Here is a 20,842-nt window from a genome sequence, read left to right on the forward strand (position 1 = left end):
ATATATTACACAAAAATGAGTTTAAGAATAAATTCCACAACTTCTTCACTTTTGTTACCCTCACAGCACTACTTTCTCCCTTCTTGCATGCGCCAGGAATTTGAAGGTAACATTCTGTTCACTTGGTAAGACACCTCAGTGTTGAAAGCATGTTAATTAAGCCATTGAATTACTACATCACAGGTCATATTTAGTCCTGCAGTGTTTTCTGTCCTCAGATTAACGGACATTACACTCTGCAGAAAAGCAGCTAAAAACTTCTCTTTAGTCAACACAAATACACCAGAACTAGTTGACAGCACATTTAATTCCATTAACTTTTTAAGATAAACAACAGCATGATACATGTAGTTATCTGGCACAAGAAAAAGCTTCCAGAAAACCAGACCTTCCCCGATTTGCAGAAACTGCTAACAAAGCATCCTTTGTATTTCTAACTCACAAATGAAGCTAACAAAATTAACCCACTTATTCCTACCTGGAAATTTGGTGCCCAGCATACAGCAGCAGTGCAGTCAGAAAGTACAGGTAAAGCTGAACAAGGTGTTGCCGTGGTAAAGTTAGGAGCACAACACTTAAGATGTAACCTGTAACAGAAAGTAGAATTTGAGATTTCAAAAAACATTACCTAACCCCATATTTCTTAAAATATGAACTAGCACTCAAGTTATCCAGATCTCGTCAATTATCTTTGCTTCCATTTGGTCATAAAACTCATGCATTTTTAGTTTCCTCTCATCAAAACACAGCACACTAAAACTGCTCCCCCCCACCCCCATGAGCAGAGACAGCTCTACCAGTTTCTATAGCATTACATCCAGACAGCAAGTGGTGGACTTGAGCCCCCTGTATTTTAGGGAGACACTATCAAAACCAATGTAACAAAAGGAAAAGGCTTAGGAGGCTTAGGTGTCCCTCTTTCAGATGAAAATAAATTTCAATGTAACAGAGAAAGAAATGTATCCATCCAATACACTCAATAATGAGATGTCAAACACCCTTTGCTTTAAGCCAAGAACATACAGAACACTTATTCATGCTGATTATCACTACACATTTTAATTCTTCCACTGTATCTTCACGGTTTTAAGACACTGTCTGTGCCCACAATTGAGGTAGACAGACACAGGCTCTTCTCCATTCTGGTAACATCAAAGCACACTGAAGCCACCAGGGCTCCATGAAACAAGATGACGTGGCACAACCGAGCGTTTGTGGGCACTGACAGCAGCCGTTACTTCACTGCCTGCTGGTATTTAGTACAACTGTGGAAAAAGCTCCAGTCTTTAAAAACACAGCCTGGCTGCTCAGCAGCTTTTATAACCAACAGAACACTGATCGTTCTTTCCCTAACTGCTCTCATTAGGATACCTTATTAACGCAGTACCTCAAAGTGCACTCCACAAACGGGCGGTTTTGTGTCTGCCCACCCTCTTCACTTTCCTAGCCACTCAGCAGGGTCAAAGACCCATCTGTGTGGTGCCTGTACTGATCTCTATCCCCCAGCTCTCCAACACAATGCAGCACACTCATTCTCTTTCTGAAGGTCAACTGAAGTACCTGGCACTGAAACTCATTCAAGAGAAAAAAAAAGAAAAAAGAAAAAAATAAAAAACGAACGAGCTGTGGCTCAAACTTCCCTTCAGCTAAGAAGAAAACGCCAAACAAGTTAACCCATCACCTCAAGTGTAAGGTGAGCCTGCAGCCCTAAGTATCATCCAAGTATTCAGCAACACTGAATACAGTTTAACTGAGTTAATTCAGGAAATTCTTAAAGAATACCAAAGCAAGCAATGTAACTCTAGATTAAGAACTCCAAGGTGAAACAAACAGCTACTGTAACACAATATATTCCTACATTTGATAAAGATACAATGTCAAAGTCAGTATTTATGTAGAAGTATTTCAATGCTGCTTAGCAGGTCCCACCTGCAATAAGCAGCCCCTAAACTCTGTCAATACTCCGGTCTTCTTGGTGACTTTGCAGCATGCTCCTAGAAAAGCCACCAGGATGCCCACAGCAAAACCAGCTCTCAAAACAACTGCAGACATTTTTAATACTGGCTCCTTGCTGTGTACATCATCTTCCCTTCATTGCTTTGGAAGGGACAAATCTGCCTGGCACAGCCATGCCCCACTCCTGCCCTGAGTCCAACCTCCCCCAAACTTTCTCACTCAGCATAGCCCGTGACTCACCTTCAGGTGGAGGAGAACTAAATGGTGTTTATTATGCAGCCTTTTATTCCTCTTCTACTCTATAAATAGTCCAAGAATACCTGCTTACTGTATCTGCATTTAAGCTCTGCCATCTTCTTTACCTTATTCAGTCACATGAAAGGCCACTTGGTTATGAACTTGAAAGGAGCTGGGATAATTTATGCAGAAGGCAGACTTTTCAGGGGGCAGCAACTGCAGCACAGCCATGTTACACAGGAGTATTTTAAAGCGACTCAAGTTCATTCTTCTCTGTGATCACTAACTCAAATCTAGGAGGATACACTGAAGGGCTGAGAAAACATCTAATCACAATCAGAAGATAGGACAGAAGATAGGAAGGCTGCTGTCACATCTGTACCTTTCACACAAATGACCTGCAGGCAGCACAGGTGATGCCACCACTCATGAGTTTGAGCCAGAATTTAAATACTTGTTTAGAAATTGCCTTTATTTACTCTGTTACATTTTGAAGGAGAGAGTGAAAGACATTTAAAGTAGTTTCTTTGCACTCCCATTTACAGTTCCATCTTGTAACTTCACTAGAGAGATTTTGACACACTTGATGCTGCAATATTTGCATTCTTTCTGCAGAGGCCTTATTCCCACAGTGGTATGAACCTCATTTTTATCCACAATGTTTCTGCCAAAAAAAGAAAGCAAATAATTCATTACCAAACTAGCTCATTGCAGAAAGAAGATGAGCTCAAATTCAGACATAGCAGCAGCAATATTCTGTTCCCTTTCTTTTTGCTTTGACAAATGATGTAATTAGTAAATGGCATAAATGAGATTCTACTTCAAAACAAAGGACCAGGAAATGAAATTTCTCACAGCAGCTTTCTCATCTAAATTATTACATTGCTTTCATTTGCACCTCCTCTGTCAGAAGAAAGCAGGGTACTGAAAACAGACATTTCTTTTGGGGAAGGATCTCAAGGATTGACAGCTTGAGAAACAGTTGTCCTGGTGGGTAACCTTCAGCACGGGTTAACAGTATCTGATTTGGCCCAGCTTAAGAAGCACAGAGCACCTGTTTGGCAGCAAAAGGAAGCAGAGAGCTTCCACCACCTTTTCTGTAAGATGGCACTGGTTTAGACACCACTGGGGAAAGAAAACAAAAATCAACAGAAAAGCTAAGTTCAACATTTCCAGACAAGAACACACGCATTCATTAGCTCATGACCTCATTTACGACGTGTTGATTCAGCTAGATGAAAACCCCTCACTGTGCAATGCTCATTGTTACAGTAAGCACAGCTCACAAACTGCCTTTCAGCAGTCTCTGCTTGCTTCCCACCAAGGTGTTTCCCAGCTTCCCTCACCCCGCATTACCTCCTTCCCCTCTCTGGTTCCTGAGCTTTATTGGCAAGCTGCATGCAGCGGAGGTTTCCAGAGCACGATCAAAGCCACAGCGTATCCTCTTTATGAACCATTTTAGTGCTCATTTGCATGATTACAGATCCCTGGTGTCCACTTCATGTTATTAATCTAAGTTTCCTACAGGTTCAGTTGAAAAATGAGAACTCTGCGGATGAAAGCCAATTCAAGAGTTCACAGCATTTCTTAATAAAACCAAACCATCTCTTGGATACTGCTTCAGCGGAGGCTCGTCAAGAAAACACCGCCCTCAGAAGGAAAGCAGCTGCTTATGCTGGATACTACAAAGGAAGGAATTTAAATCTTTGAGCACCAGGAAGTAATAGCTTCAATTGTACCAGAAAATTAATTTGGAAGGAGCTATCTTCCTGCTCAACCATGCCCACTGAGGATGAAGGGCGCATCTTACAATGCCCTGCAAAGCAGCAACCTGTGAGGCACAGAACACCATCAAGACTCTATCTGTCCTGGCTCCATGTAGAAGCAGTGCATCACCAAGTCAGCTACAAAATTTCAGCCTAACCCTTGCCTGTCTCCATCTCAGTTTACTCAGAAAATCACCTGGACACAATATACAAGCATCAAGCACAGGCAAACTTCTGAAAGACTGTACTTGATGTAGTAGAAGCAGGATAACAACTTGCACCTTTATCCCAAGTGAGTCCAATTCTTAGGATAACCATTGACACAGCACAATTTAGACAGATTTTATAAATTGCCTACATACCTAAAACATCTATTTCAAAAGTGGACAGTTCTCAGAAGGCACTCTTTGGTTGGTAAGGCATGATGCAGAAGTCACCAAACTCCTGTGGCCACACTGATGGAAGGTTGGCTCAAGTCCAGAAGGAGCCACAACAGCCACTTATTTTTAAGTCAGGAGAGAAGCAAAGCTCTTATGCATCTTCAGCTTCCTCACTCTCCCGCCCACCCAGAGCTGCTGAAGACAAATGTTGCACACACTGAGAAGTTTTGTACTTGGAGCCAACGTGGTATTTTTGCCTTTCAGAAAACATGCTGAAAAATTAATTCTACGCTGAGAAAACACATATCCAAACGTACTTGTGCACAAGAAAATTAGTATTTACCCAGTCATGGCAAAGTGCAACTATAAACAGAGATCTGAAATCATTACAAACATCTGCATATTTCAGTGAAAATAATTGCAACAATTTACTCATTACTGGGTACTGCCATCAGTTTCAACAGATGTTTCTTGAATTATTAAATATGTAACAGATTGAGTGTTTGAAATATAAATAACCCAAGAACTGAGTTCCTTACAGAGATTTACAGTTATGTCAGAATAAACAACATGGACTTCAGGCTCTAGAACTGCTCTATCATTAAGGGGCTGCTTCTGTAACACAGCACACATACTGGCCAGAGTTCTGGCATGAATTACAACCAGGGAGAACCTGAAGAAAACTGCAGATGAAAACACAGCTGGAATTGGAACCATAAAAATAGAACGACTCGCAAAGCATTCTAAGTTATGAACACAAATTGTGGTACTCAGAAATACAATTGTCAACTGAACCTCATAAAATTTTCAGAATCTCCTTTCAAGCAAGCTACTATTGACTTCATAAAATAATAAATAGCAATACAAGTTACCAAAAAGTGTTACCAGCTTCACACAGAAGTTACCTGAAGCTGACCAGAAAAAGCCTAGGATGCTATGGCAGCAGAATGAGAATCAGCAGATTCTGGGAATAGGAGGGGTAAAAAAAAAAAAAAAAAAAAAAAAAAAAAAAGAGCATGCTAAATTTTGACCATGGCAGGATCTCTACCCACTTCTTTATCTACCAACCGCATTGTACAATCCAAAAAGAGGATATCAAGATAGAGCAAGTATTTTTTCAGAGGAAATAAAGACCAAGTTCATGTCATCAAATTGCACTTAGTTAAAAATAGCCATAGTTTAAAATAGTAACAGTCAGCAAATGGTTCTACTATCCCTTAAATTAAATGGTTCTGGAAGGAGGGCAACAGAAGATGTGGAACAGCAAATCTAGAGGTGCTGGATGTGCTGGATCTGAGCAGCACTTCACCTATGTGTGCACTAACTGCATTTGCACATTTAGTCACGCATCCTCATCTCAGGATTTTGAAAAGTTTGTTTTTGGAATGAGCCCAACTGCTTGCTGCTGCAGTGTGAACCAAAGCTTCCCATGGCATTTCTTATTGTGTTTCTATCAGACCTCTGAAACTTTCCTTTCAGAATCACAGAATGGTCAGGGTTGGAAGGGACCTCAAGGATCATGAATCTTCAACCCCCTGCCACACGCAGGGCCACCAACCTCCACATTTAATACCAGACCAGGCTGCCCAGGGCCCCATCCAACCTGGCCTTGAACACCTCCAGGGACGGGGCATCCACAGCCTCTCTGGGCAGCTGTTCCAGCACCTCACCTCTGTAAAGAATTTCCCCCTGACATCCAATCTAAATCTTCCCTCCCTCAACCTAAAACCATTTCCCCTTGTCCTGCAGTTATCAACCCTTTCAAAGAGTTGACTCCCCTCCTGTTTGTAGGCTCCCTTTAGTTCTGGAAGGCTGCCATGAGGTCACCCCGCAGCCTTCTCTTCTCCAGGCTGAACAAGCCCAGCTCCCTCAGCCTGTCTTCGTGGGGGAGGTGCTCCATGATGATCTTCGTGGCTCTCATCTGGTCTCTCTCCAACAGCTCTCTGTCCTTCTTGAGCTGAGAGCTCCAGACATGGATACAGCACTCCAGATGGGGCCTTACAAGAGCAGAGTAGAGGGGGACAATCACCTCCCTGTCCCTGCTGGCCACCCCTCTTATGATGGAGCCCAGGATACCATTTAAAAGACACCATAAAAAACAAAATCCAAGCAAATAAAAGATCTTCCAATGAATGCACGATTGTTGAAAGAAAGCAGGCAGACCAAGAAAGACAGCAACAAGCTACCATCAGATGGCAGCATCTTCAGACTTCTCCTGCCCCATTCCCCTTTGTTGAAGGCCTTATTCCAAACAAGTAGCTCATACCTGGTCAAGTGATGTGATCAAACAATTAAGGCATTAACCATAAACTTCAAGAAACTGCAATTATAAACAGGGTTGGGAAAAATGACACATGTTTTACTTACTCAAAGTATTTTAAATGGTTTCTTGAGTTTGTTTCCCAGATTTTATTATTGTTGTTATGACAAAGAATACAGTTAAAGATAGAAAACTGCTCTTATTCTTAGTTAAGAAAACAATACATATTTAGCATACTCCAGTGCCATAGTGATTTATTTCCAAGTCTGATTACAGGTTAAGTACATGACTCTTTCCATTTAACTTCAGAGCATTTATGAATTGGAACAAAATAGCATTACTTTGCCCTTCAGAGGAAGAAATTATGTGGTTTCATCTATTTCCACCATCCGTATCAAAGAAATATAAATGACTCTCCTCTCAGAGCTAATCTAGAGCATAGAATAAAACACTGAAGTCTGACCGTAGCAGTGTGCTAGCCTACTGCATACAAGTTTGAGGTAGAAAGCCATTTTAGCTAGCTAGCACTTCTCCTTAAGAGGGTTCACTTATATAAGGGTTAACTTAACTTGCATAAAACAATTTTAACGAAGTGTTAATGAAACCACATTATACCTTTGAAGAGTTGTGGACAGAAGCTTTTCTGTTCCTTTTCTAAGCTTTCCCCCACTCCTCACCTCCAGATCTCTCTATCTGATAACAGACCACTCCAACCACCACCTATACTGCAGCAGCTGTGTGCAAACTTACCACATGCTGTGCATGTTGAAGGCTACTGCAGGCCACGCAGAGGCCTTTTAAACCTCTGGAACAGTAACCACGGTGCTAAACAACAGATAAAGTTTACAGGAAAATTGCAAAGTAATTTTGTTTATACTAAATTAATCTGCTTACTTTCAAGAATTCTAAGCAGAAATTCACCTCCGCTACTTGCAGTGCTTTACACGTTTATAGTTACATTTCATGCAGCTTCATGAAATGATATGGGAGGGAAAAACTGAATCTAATAGCAGCTTGCATCCTAGAGGCTTTTGTGACTTTCTCAGTACTGCTACCTGGAACGTGAGTCACACCATAACATATCTCCTCACCTGCCCAAACACAATCAGCTTTTCAAACTGAGTGAAAGGGATGACCTTGGAAACCCCCAGCTGGGTCCTTGGTGCTGGGAGAACATTCAACTCTAAAAAAATAAAATCCATAAAATCTACCAATCCTGATAGAGCTCAAATCAAACTGTTCCTTAAACATCCACCTGAGATGGGCATATCTGATCTCCTAAGCTGTTACAAGCATTTCTGTGATATGATACCTTATCTTTAAAGAAATTCAGTAATCATTTTATATTACAAAGCTGCTGCCACATTTGCTGATACCATGTTTGCTTACAGCAAATATGAAAGATTTTTTTTTTTTTTTACAAAACAGATCAGCATGCTGAAAGATATCCACAGCAACCTGCTGTTCAGATTGCACGCTAACAGTTAGTTTCCCTCAACATATCTTCAAAGAACCTTCATTTCCCAAACTGGTACAAAAGTACTTTGTTTATTTTAAAAATCCCATTTATATATTCTGATACATTATTTTAATTAACATTATGTAAACTGATGCAATTAAATCTAGAGAACATTGTGTAGACATGAAAGTTGATGTAGCCCAGCTTCACACTGATGCAGCTTTAAGAAAAAAAGACCTATAACACAGAAAGAAAGACAGATCAACTTTTTAAATACAGTACAAGCAAAGCTCTGTCCCAGATAATTGTCTGAAAATCTTTTAAAACAAGCAACTTGTTTGATGATTTGAAAGCTCTCCTTGGTCACAGCAACTACAGGTTGGAACAAGTACAGACACTCAATACTGCAAAAGCAAATGCAGAATAACCACTGAGAGAATGTGTACTGAGACACCAGCCTGCAGGAGGAGCACACCAGAATCCACTGGTTCAGTACTTAAGGAGCATGCAGGTGAGAAATACTTTGAGGTAATAATACCTAACACCTCTGTAATGCTTTTTTATTGGTGTTAACACTCTGGAACAAATACAATGTTATTAAATGACTATAAAAAAGAATGTTGTGTCACAGTTGGAAGTTATATCTTGATAGCTTACTGCACAACTGTTAGTTTTCTATTACAAACAGAGCTAACTAATTCCTAGAAGGTATTTGTTTGTGTACAAGTTGCATGCACAGATCAAGCTAAGCAGGAGAGGGCCAGGCAAAGTACCATGCCTGCACAGTCCTGTGTCATTTACCAGCAACAAACAAGCACTCTCTCCCCAAAACACATGAAGACCCCATAAAGCAGCCACATCAGCTTTTTGCAGTAGAAGTAGATACTTAAGTATCCCTAGCCAAGTAGAATGGAGCCATAACAAAGAAAGCCACATGTGTTTTCAGTGACAGTAAATAAACTTCCAGACAGACATTTAATAGATCGAAAATAAGAAGTTACACTTCTGCAGTCAGGATTAAAACTCTGGACAAGCCATTAAAAAAAAAAAAAAGTCCTCTAACAACTTCACTGAAGGGCGTTTTCCTTAGCTGACTCCAGTACATCTTTATCCTTTAAGTCATCTACAAGGAAGAAACATTGCAGAATGGGCTAATTACATGCCAGCCACTTCTCCCAAAGCTAGGCAGCACCCATGCTGATTGTCATTGGCTATCAACCTCAACAGTCTGGATCCGAGCCCTAATTAACCCCATGTGCACTCACTAGATGAATCACATACCCACCTGGAGAGCAGGTCCCAGAACAGCAATCCTTTCATCTCCTAAAAGCAGACTTCTAGCATTTCAGAGCTAGACTTGCAGGGGCAAGGTTGAAACCTCAGCTCCCTGAACCATGCTAGTAATTTTGTCCATTTATCTGCCACGCAGGACTTGTTACATGCTCTAATTGACTCAGAGCATACATACAGGTCATAAGGTTGTTTGCTGAAGAACCATATCCACACAGCAGTAAAAGCCAACTTTCTGGTGCTGTGGTCACAGCTCAGAACAGGCAACCTTTGCTCTAGTCTCTTCCTTAATGCCAATGATTTAAGTTACACTACTTGTCTGCACAGAGTTTCACTGCAGCTTTCTTACTAGTCAGCTGCAGCCAGCATTACTGTGCTTCTCTCAGGGCATCAATACTGTTTCCAGGCATTAATTTTATTCTATTTACATATCAAGGCTAAATAACAAAGCTGAAGACCCTAGACAGGACTTCTTTACTGCTAACATAAACAGGCCTACATTAATTACAGTGCTGCTGATTACATTTATTTCCATGCAATTTGTTGCAATCAATATATTACCATACTATTATAAATTTCTTAACAATTTTGAAAAAGCAAGCAAAAATGGTATTTACTAGTAGTGTTTTCTCCTGAATACGCATTCACTTACCCACATAATGCATGTTAAGGGCCAAGTACTTGTACTGGAAGAGAGGGTTGTTGTGCAGGCTGCTTCTTTGGATCTGCTGGAAGAACGAGCTGACATCCCATCTATACAAGACATCCAACAGCATGATGCTTGGGACCCTCAGGGCCACATTTAATATTGCCTCCAACTTCTCCTTTGCAGCCATCCTCTTCTCTTTCGTGAACTGGCAGCAGACTGTAAATAGCACAAGACAGAAGAGTAATCAAATCAATCTCACTGAACAAACAGCTATTAGGCTTTGTGAACATATGAATGGGGCTTCCTGCATGGCCACAAATGACTAAATGAATCCACTGACTGAAATTCAAATCCAGGCAGGATAGCTTCTATTTTTGCTATATGTAAGTCAATTTGCTAGCAGCTTTCCATGGTGATATGGTAAGACAGGGGCTGGGGAGGCAGGTTAATGACACAATAATGGTCAGAGCATACACCAAATAAACCTTTATTCTATTTGCACTAATTCAGAGTCCAAGTGTCCATTTAAAGGACTCCAGCACACAAGAGATTACACAAACACCAACATGAGAAACTTTAAAAAACAAACAGCAATAAAAGTCACACATAGAGTACTGCCAATGAGTTGTTCTGTTTCTATATACAGATTTATAAGTCTCAAATGAAATAAGCACCAGCTAAAACTTTTTAAAACATTTTAGATTCATTTCCTCAGTGCAAACTGAAATGATTTTTAAAATAAGTTCAAACATCAGAAAATTATTTAGGACATTCATTAACCTCTATGATTTTATACGCTTATGGAATTCGAGGCAGTTTTGAAGATTAAGACCAGGAACAGAACTATTCTACTTATTTCTAATGTAATTCACTGCAAGGAATCATATTTTAAAAAAAAATTACATCCTTTCTCCTGAGCACTGGAAGGTAATTTAATTTTGGAGGTTGCAATCAGAGAAGATGGATGATGCAAGACAATGAAGGGCTTTTCTTTTCTCCTCTTTTTCTAATTCATCCTTCTTTCTCTTTCAAAACAGAAATATATATGTGTATATATATATATACATACACACACACAGTGGTCCACAACAGCATTTCAAAGGCTGTTGATCTCCAACAGAACCATTCTAGAGCAGAAGGATCACTTTCCACAACCTGCCAGAGCACTGCTTTCAGCTGAGACCAAGAGCTGTATCTAAAAGCAAAGCACTTCTCAACCCTCACCCACTGGGGAGCAGCACAGCCCCCAGGCTGGTACATGAGCCACCATTACACACACAGTGTACAGAAGCAGAGTAGCAAAGTGTTCAAGGCCAAGGTGGGGAAGATCCCAACAAGCATTTATTCAGCAGCAGCCATACAAACAAAAACCATCACCAACAGCAGACCATTAGAGGCTGAGTTCAGGACTAATTGGTCTAACTGGACAGACTGGAATTGAGAACCTCTTCTTATTAGGGGGACAACTTGAAAAAACCCTGCGTTCCCATCACAGAAACAGAAAACTCTGCATTTGGAGCTGTGCTCTTTAAAATAAGTTTTACAAGATTTTCTTTAAGTGGTTATTGTGCGAGTTTTAAAAATACAACACGGAAGCACAGCAGCAAAGGAAGCTCTGCTCATACACAGAAACCAAAAATCTTTCCTACTTCTCATACACAACCATCATGTGAAGCTCTGTTTGCATTGCCATGGACAAGATGCTCCCAGGAACCACTCATGCACACCTGAAGCCACACTGACACGATGACAGCATCAGTTCTGGCCAACAAGTCAGGGTGGATCAGAAGTGAGGTCTGTCTCAGCAGACTATAGGTTACAGGGCTGCCATCACCCAGCCCACAGCCCCATTTCTCAAGTAAAGCAGTGTCACGTCCCGCATACCAAGCATACCACAGGAAGTCAGAAAGTGTTTTTAGCTGTTCCTTTACAGACAGCTACAGCTCCTGCAGCAGCTCTGCAGACCCCAAAATGCCACAGTCATGCTTGGCCCCCACGCCACCCACTGGGGCTTCTGAGAGGAAGTTCTGCCACAACACTAACAAATATTTAGGACCAATAACCAAAATCACAGCCCGGATAGCTTAAGGAATACTCATGTTTAGCATTTAGTGAGAATGAAAGGCAGAGGCTAAATGTGCAGTACTGAACAGGGACCTGCACAGATGGGAACAAGGTGTTTCAGCTGCAGGCTGCAAACTGTGTGTGTGAGCCTCTGCTCAAAGGCACACTGCTTAAAGCCAACTGATATGAAGACATATAGTGTCCTTTCTTCTCCTCCCTCCAAAATCCTTGGGTTTGCCAGATACACAAGATTAATTGCAACTAATTAATTAATTAAACCAAGCTGCCATCTGCTTTTTGCTAAGACATACTTCCAAGTGGATCAGGGCCTGGGGGGTAGGAGCTGACTTCAGGTGTTCACTGTTACAGCCAAAGCAAACTGCCAACAAGCACTGACTCCCAGCTGAGCTCCCGTGACAAACTTCTTTCAGTCAGCTGCAACCACAGGACAAACCCACAGGACAAGGAGGAAGCTCCCACTTTCCTGATTTACCCCAAATACAGAACTCTGTGGACTTCTCCAAGTACTGAAAGTTAATTGGGGTTCTGCACATCCAAATTAAGTTGAAAATTTTGCCTTCCAAATCAATACATGCGTACTTGAGAATGTAATAAAAGTAGAACGAGCAGCATTTCTACTACCTAAGGAAGTGCACAATTCTAACCCTGTTAATGAACACAAAGACAAGAAAGACAAGAGTACAGTACAGTTCTTCAGTACAAGAAAGATAGGGAGCTCAGTACAAGAAAGAAGGGAGTTGTTTGAGAGGGTTCAGAGGAGAGCCACGAAGATGATCAGGGGGGCTGGAGCACCTCCCCTACGAAGACAGGCTGAGGGAACTGGGCTTGTTCAGCCTGGAGAAGAGAAGGCTGCGGGGTGACCTCATAGCAGCCTTCCAGAACTAAAGGGAGCCTACAAACAGGAGGGGAGTCAACTCTTTGAAAGGGTTGATAACTGCAGGACAAGGGGAAATGGTTTTAGGTTGAGGGAGGGAAGATTTAGATTGGATGTCAGGGGGAAATACTTCACAGAGAGGTGAGGTGCTGGAACAGCTGCCCAGAGAGGCTGTGGATGCCCCGTCCCTGGAGGTGTTCAAGGCCAGGTTGGACGGGGCCCTGGGCAGCCTGGTCTGGTATTAAATGTGGAGGTTGGTGGCCCTGCGTGTGGCAGGGGGTTGGAGATTCATGATCCTTGAGGTCCCAACCCTGGCCATTCTGCGATTCTATGATTCTGAAAGGCAAAGGAGCTTTCAGAAGCACACTCTGCTGCAATCCATAGGCTACATTCTATGAGGCAGCCACTGACACACTGCAGAGTATTCTGCCACTGCCTGACAGAGCACTCAGTGCCAATAAGAAACTCTTTAAAATTAACTTCATTAGAAATGTGGATGTGTCAAATAAAGCTTCAGCTGTAACTGCTGCCAAGTTCTAACAGAACATAACACAGACAACCAACAAAGCTCACTGCACTCAGCCCACTACATCACAGAGAGCTCTCACAATACATTATTTTGATTGGTATAAATGCAAACCAATAAGAAAAAATTAAACCTCTAAAACCTTTAGATAAAGGATGATGACAAGTTGCTGGATGCTCAGACATCAGAAAACATAGGTCACACTTAAACACAGCCAAAAAATGGGCTTAATAGGATTGGGAAGCCACTGGTTTGTGCCTCAGCATATTTTCCCCATGATTTCAAACATCCTGCTGTTCCAAATGAGGATGAGAAAATGAACAGTCCTAGGAAGAAATTCAGACTCCACCTCCTAAGTGAGTGCATGCACAGCTGCACCATTTGACTTCAAACAGCATTTTAACATTTCCCACCAGAACGTTTGGAAAACAGCATTTCCACAACAACACGGCACCTGCAAATCCCTCCTTCATCTGGCAGAAATGTTTGGCCAAAAACATTCCTGGCTGGTTTTAAAGACAAATTAGTGAAAATCTGATATATTTTTTTTTTTAAAGCTACCACAGATTGGTCTCTTAGGAGTCCACTGCCAATACAGATGAGCAGCAAGCTTAAAAAAAAAATCTCTCAAAGACAACACACATTTTGCCTTTAATAGAAGTTTATTTCTGAGGCTTTGACATAACATAAGAATTTACCATTTCAACTGAAAGTGTGAGTTATGCTGCTTGAACAAATGCAGTACTTTTTTTATGTACTAACTTATATTTAAACATCGCAGGCAGAAAATACTGATGAAATTATGAGAGGATACACAAAATCTGCATCCATTCATCCAAGCAGGTCCAAAGTTCCATTAATCAAGTACAGCATCTCACAGTAAGAAAAGCATTACACAATGTTTCTCAATACTTACAGAAACACACTGGAATATTTGTTATTAGAAGCACTGTTCTCACTTCCCCACCAAAATACCCAATAATTCCACTAACAGCCACCAAAAGCCAGCATAGAAATATTCAGTAGCTCCATCTGGAATCAGAACTTCAGTGCAATGCTCAGCGTAACATCTGAGAACCAGCCAGGCACTCATCCTCCTACAGGATTAAGATTTAAGACAGCTGGAAAGTCTGACCAGAAACCAAAAGAAGTAACAACTTCAACTTGCTTTCTTCACACCTGCAACATTCCAGTTATTTTGGATACACTCACTAACCACCAGACTTTGATCTGTACTCCAGCTTCCACTTCAAATTACTGAAGCTAAAGATGTCACCAAGCTTTGAGTTTCCTGAAGGGTAAACATGGCTGGAAAGATCTTGAAGAGGGGAAGAGTCTTGACTTGGAACTACAGAAGGTGCAATGTCACAGGAGAAAACCCTAAAATTAGACCCATGAGCCATATTGTTCTCACTCATTTCTTAGAACCCTTCCTTCCAAGGGCCTGTCCTGTTCCTGAGGAAAATAAATCGAAAGGAATTTGAAGTACAGAAGAATCTGGTACTTCAGAGAGTTCTATCTTTATATCGTCTATCTGGGAGAGAGAAAACAAAAGGAAGGAAAGGGAAGGAACAGTCCGAAAAGGTTTATCAGATAATACACTCAGCAAAGAAAAAAACATACACAAAAACCCCCAGAACTCCAGAGAGCAGGTGAGTCAGTGATCCACCAGAACAGCTCCTTCCCATGCAGCCGGCAGCAAGGAAAGCAAAAGACGCCTTGCTGCTGTACAGCTTAAATGAGGCCAACTTCTGTGTTGGCTAACAAGGACAGCACTCAACCATTTCTGCTGAGAAGGCCAGAAACAATGAGCATACCGAGCGTAGCAGTAAAGCAGCGAAACACTCCAGTCTGCACTGCAAGGCTGTCATTAGGATCTGGTAAGCAGCTCCAGTAATACACAGTTTCTGTAGCTCAGCTGGTTAGTAATTCCAAGTAATAACCACTTGGTATTTAGCATTCAATTTAAAGGTTTATGGAGAATACAGTTCGCAAACAGAATACTCGATATGTAAGAAGGTGACAAGAATAAATGATTTTTCCCCATCTAGTTTAACAGCACGGATTGCTATAGAGCTGACTATACAGAACTACAGAGTTCTTATCTCCAATTAGAAAACAAATGAATTGCCGAATTCCTACTCATCCCAGACCCTATCCAAACCAAAGTTGATCACTTCAAGCAAACACATAATATATTTCAGGTAAAACAACTGATACTGTAAATCAGTACCTCAACCCCTCATCTTTTCATGGGGACAGAAGTGAACATGCATTCACATTAAAGGCAAAACCAACCAGAGACAGTTAACTGTATAGAAGAAAGAAATCTACATTTCCAACTGCCATTAGTTTTAGCAAGTTTTATGAGGGAGAAGAAAATCAATTCAGGAATGAGAATATATCTCAGCACTGGGAAGTTAAAAGTTACTTTAAAGATTTATTTCTAGAGTACTTTCATACACTATAAGCAGCTCCAGTCAATTATAGAGCAAGTGTATTATTTATAGGCAGCCTGTAAAACATCCAGTGCTTTCAAGTCTTCGTAATGAGCGGGTAGGACCAGAGAGCTGAACTCGGGGACTGACACATGTTAACAAGGGTTAATAAACCCAGTAGGTACTCAGGAAAACCTTTCTGAGGATTCCTATAGGATCAGCTCCCTGCCTGAATATTAACAGTTCAAATGCAGGCACACCAACAAGGGCTGCTCATTTTTCAGAGCACAGAACGTTGTTTGCCCAGTCGAGTTCAGAATCTGAAACACAGCTATCTAATTCATTACATTAAAACCATAACCGATCATGTCTTTAAGTAATTCAGGGGAAAAGAAAGTTATACAGATTGAACAGAAATCAAGCTGCTCTCAGGTCCTTTCTGACTCTACAGTTCCTTGCCTTCTGAGCTGTGGTTCATTAACCAGTTATTCAGCAGATTTTTTGCCGTCACTGCCATATTTGCAAGTCTACACCTACAGGCCTGCCTAACCACATTTGTATCAGCATATTCTGAGGAAATCTGGGCTGCAGTCCCAAAGCGCCTCTGCAGAGGACAGAGCACCCAGGGACCTGCACACCGAGCACTGGGACGATGCAGTCTGTGACAGCCAACCCTGGGTTGGAGCAGAGGAGAGCAGCCACACAGGCAGAGCTCACAGATCCCACAAACTGCAGCCTGAACGTGGTACCAGGACGCTGTTATGCAGCAGGATGAAACGCATGCCATCCCCCACGGCTGTTCACCTAGCTTTGAGCCACTTCAGATACAGACGTAGACTATGTTTAGAGGTGGCAGTGCTAACTAGTTGTGCAACTAGTCACCCAACTCGTTACAAGTGAAAACAGAAAATACTTTCAAGATTTTCCTGTGTTAATATCATAAAACTTTTGTTGTTGCAACTCTGAATCCTGTGAATAAGAAGCATCAGTCCCAAGCTTGTCAAGCAGGCAGCTCTGCTCCCCGCGTTAACAGACGTGTGACACAAGAATGGTGAAAGGAAAGTCCCCCTTAAAGCTCAAGTTCTCTTTTAAACACAAAGAGTGCAATTAACAAAATTTTCCAGGAAAACTCCATGAGGTGAAGCACCCACTTCTGAATGCTCCTTTCAAGTGTGCAGCTAATTAAGCAATCACGCTTCGCTGAAATGAAAGGAAATGCTTTAAAATAAACACAGAGAAACCAACACACGGATGCTTGAAGCACATTGCAAGTGCCAGACAGGAACGCACACTTAAAAAGCAAAACTGCTGTGAACTGTGACTTTGTAAACACCTTAAACATCCCCTAATGTGTTTGGAAATTAAAACTGATTCAGAAGGAGAACAAGTTACCAAACTATAAAAAAAAGACTTCCAGTGAACTGAAACGGAAGGTCTCTGCATGTTTGCATGAAGAGAAAAAAACCAACCCGAGAATAGCAAATAGCTTAGAGAAAAGGAGCACAGTGTGAAACGCTAAGCAGGCTTAGAGCTTTCCAAGGCACACCCATCCTTTATGTCTTCTGGGCATGAGTCTCTCTGCATCTGCACTGTGGATTCCACAGCAGGACCCAAGCGAGGCACTCCTTTCCTTCCATCTCTCCCAAGGAAGGAATTCCCCAGCCCATCTCCAGACACACACTGTTCAGCCCATGTCCCCTGCAGGATCAGACTGCTCTAACATCAGGGCTTCCTCCCAGGACTGCTGCATTTTAGACAAACAGTAGTTTCACATTACTGAGATTTCTGATGATCTTTCCCTATAATGCTGGTAAGAGAGAACTGTTTCCTAATGGTAACGAATTCAGGGATTAATAAAGTGAACTTTTTTTGTGACATTAGGAATAAGAAACTGGAGCTAACTGCCACAACTGGTAAAACTAATGAGAAAAACTATCTAGAAACACAGACAGTTTCCCATGCACAGCTAGTTGGTTGTTTAAGATAATCAGCACAAATAAACCAAATTTGCAAGTAAACTGAAGTTACAGGCAGCAATAGCTTAACAGCTCACATTCTTTTTCTATACTTAATCTCAAAGAGTAATTAAAAATAACTTCCCTGTGACCCTCTCAAGTATTCTGAGAGTGCACTGCACACAGAACCCAAGGCACACAGCAGTGGGTACCCCTGCAGCCCAAGCACACAGAAAGTTAACAGCAACTCTCGTATTGAAAATCGCAGTAGACAAAGACAGCAACACCTACAAACCAAAAGAACAGCATTTCGAATGAGATCACCAATGGGTAACGCGTGTGAGTCAGGCACCTTACCGAAATCCCCATCTCCCTGGAAAACAAAAGGCTTTTTTTTTTTTGCCTGCATTTTTTTGCCTGCCGTGTCTCCCACCCAGCGCTCTCCCTTGGTTACCGATACTTGCACGTCACGAACAAAAAACACCTTTCTCCCTTTTTCCGCCCTCCCCGGTGCAGCACTGCCCGCTCCCATCACAAACCCCGCTCCGGCAGCCCGAGGAAAAGTCCGACGCGGTACAAAGGAGCGCAGCCCCGCGGGGTTCGCCCCTTACATAAGCACGACCGGGGTCGGTGCGAGGTGTACCCGGGCCCGCGCCCGCCGGAGGGGCCGGTGCTGGGCGGGGGCGGCCGCGAACATCCTCGCAGCAGCAGCCGTTCCGGGCCGGTTGGATCTCACACGGGCCGCACGACGAGCACCGCGGCCCTGAGGAAGGCTGGGGCCGTGCGCGTGTGAGGAAATCACCTGGAGCGGCGGCTGGTGATGGTGGTGGTCGCCGCCTCCTCTCCCTCCTCTCGGTGCCGGCGCCGTTCCCCGAGCCCGCGGCGGAGCTCTGCGTCTCACAGCGACGGCGGCGGTCGGGCGCCCGGCGGCGGCAGAGCGGCTCCTCCAGGCACCATGGCGGCGCCGCGCCGCCTCAGGGCGCCGACGGCCCGCGGCCCCACGTACGGCCGGCCATGGCCCCGCTGCCTGCGCGCGCGCCGCCCCGCACCGCGCATGCGCCCGGCGCGCAGCTCCGCCCCGGCACCCGGCGGGGTCGATCCGCGGCGCTGCGTGAGCGTCTGGTTCCGTCACTCCGGTCTGTGAAAAGGGGTTCTAGGGAGGATGTCGGTGATTTTAGCAATTGAAAATACTAAAATTGACTCAATTTTTTTTTGTGATCACCTTTGCTGTGATTCAATTCGAAAATACGGGACTTTGCGCTGTCCCTTTTCAGCTTGTAGAAGCGGCTTCCTGGCTGCACCCGTAACTCGTCCTTGAACGTAGAATCCTTAGTTGGAAGGGACCACTGAGGACCATCTTCCCTGCAGTGCACAGGGACGCCACAGCTCCATCGGGCTGCCCAGGGCCTTAAACAGCCTCATCTTGAAAGTGTCCAGGGACAGGACACCAACCACATCACTGGGCAACCTGTGGCAGGGCCTCATCACCCTCACTGTAAAAGATCTTCTCCTTGTATCTTATCCTAACTCTACCCTCTTTAAGCTTAAAGCCATTTCCTCGTGATCGATCACATCAGACCCTGCTAAAGAAGTCTGTCCCCTTCTTTCCTGTAGCTCCCCTTCTACTGAAAGGCTTCCATCTCGCCACCTCAGAGCCTTCTCTTATCCAGGCTGAAGTGCCCCAGCTCTCCTAAGAGGACAAGCTGAGAAGTATTCCATTCTGTGTTTCATTTTTGTGGCCTTTCTCTGGATGTGCTCCAACGTCTCCTCTTCATATAAAAATTGCACGGCCAGGCCCCAGCACGCTCTCCAAAGTGGTGAGGAAGGGCTGTAGCCCAAGAGATGTAATGCTTTTGACCTTCATACCTGACAAAAATTACAAAGCCGCACTGTCTCGGACATGAGAACCTTTGCTGTGGTGAGGAATGAAGGAATAAGCTGAACTGGAAAATCCTGTCATTCGCAGGGGCTGGGCGAGCCAACTCAGTAATTGCTTTTTTCCTTCCACCTCTAATGAGAACCCGAGCATTCATCAACATGTATAAAAGTGCTCAGCCTCAACACAACGTATGTCACTCCATGATACTAACACACAGATACTAACATAAGGGTGTCTGTCCACACCATGCTTTGCAAAATGACCCCTCTCTGCATACACAGGGGTTTTCAAAACACCAGAAGAAAACTGTAGTTCAAAGTAATACGGCAGGGCTCGGTGCTGCTATGTGCTCTGGTGGTTCTATCTGGTGTTAACACTGCACCTGACTTCTCTCCGATTTGTCAGCCCACACATCAGCAGAAAGGAGACCAAACAGCACAACTGACTATTGTTTCTCAAACAGTAGCCCTTCCTCAGGCAGCACAGGAAGCTCAGCTTATTGATACAAGTTTCCATGAGCTTCAGATTTTAATGATGTTTTAAAAATAAGTTTTGTTGGGCTTTTTTTTTTTAAGCTTTTAGTTTAAAGCTATCAGAGGACAAGGGAAAACAGTGGCTTCATCAGACTCCAGCCATCCCATTATTCTGCCTGGCTCAGCCTCCTCACTACTTTGCTGCTATTATTCACTAACACTTGTTGGTACCACCACACATCTTATCACAAGGAGTACAAACCACCAGCTGTCATATAAGGCATAAGAACCTGAGCGGAGCACTTGTATTCTCCTGTTGTACATGGAAAAAAGAGAGTCACTTCTGTTCTCTATGGTTTCATTTCAATGCTGACTGAAGTCGGGGCAATGGTGCAGCATCTGTAAAATTCTGCTGTCTGTTTCTGTGCTGCTTCTGAAAAAAAAAAAAAAAAAAAAAAAGGAAAAAATAACACCCAGCAGGTAGCAGAGGGAGAAAAAACCTTCACTGTATAAAGCAACAGGTTTTTCTAGAAAGAATCAAGTCTACCATTATTTTAGAATTATATGTATCATGAAAGTATGGTAGTAAATCACTGAAATACTTCAGTTTGCAAG

At 42.9% G+C, this 20,842-nt stretch overlaps 1 protein-coding gene across 2 annotated transcripts in view; it reads right to left on the reverse strand.

The window, feature by feature from the left end:
* RNF145 (ring finger protein 145) overlaps positions 1 to 18,860 on the reverse strand; it is a 38,960-nt gene extending 20,100 nt beyond the window's left edge. Inside the window, exons 1-3 of one of the 2 annotated variants that reach the window (XM_052684746.1) lie at positions 18,678 to 18,860; positions 10,001 to 10,213; positions 479 to 587 (exon numbers count right to left, since the gene is read on the reverse strand). In XM_052684746.1, the coding sequence (XP_052540706.1) occupies positions 479 to 587; positions 10,001 to 10,184 (293 nt within the window). In that variant the 5' untranslated portion in view covers positions 10,185 to 10,213; positions 18,678 to 18,860. Of the gene's footprint in view, positions 1 to 478; positions 588 to 10,000; positions 10,214 to 18,414; positions 18,434 to 18,677 lie in introns of those variants that run through there. The other variant, XM_052684747.1, reaches the window with a different exon arrangement.
* Between the last annotated feature and the right edge of the window lie 1,982 nt (positions 18,861 to 20,842).

The sequence above is a fragment of the Tympanuchus pallidicinctus genome, unplaced genomic scaffold (assembly GCF_026119805.1).
Source record: "Tympanuchus pallidicinctus isolate F22 unplaced genomic scaffold, pur_lepc_1.0 scaffold21, whole genome shotgun sequence".
In the NCBI taxonomy this organism is placed as follows: Eukaryota; Metazoa; Chordata; class Aves; order Galliformes; family Phasianidae; genus Tympanuchus; species Tympanuchus pallidicinctus.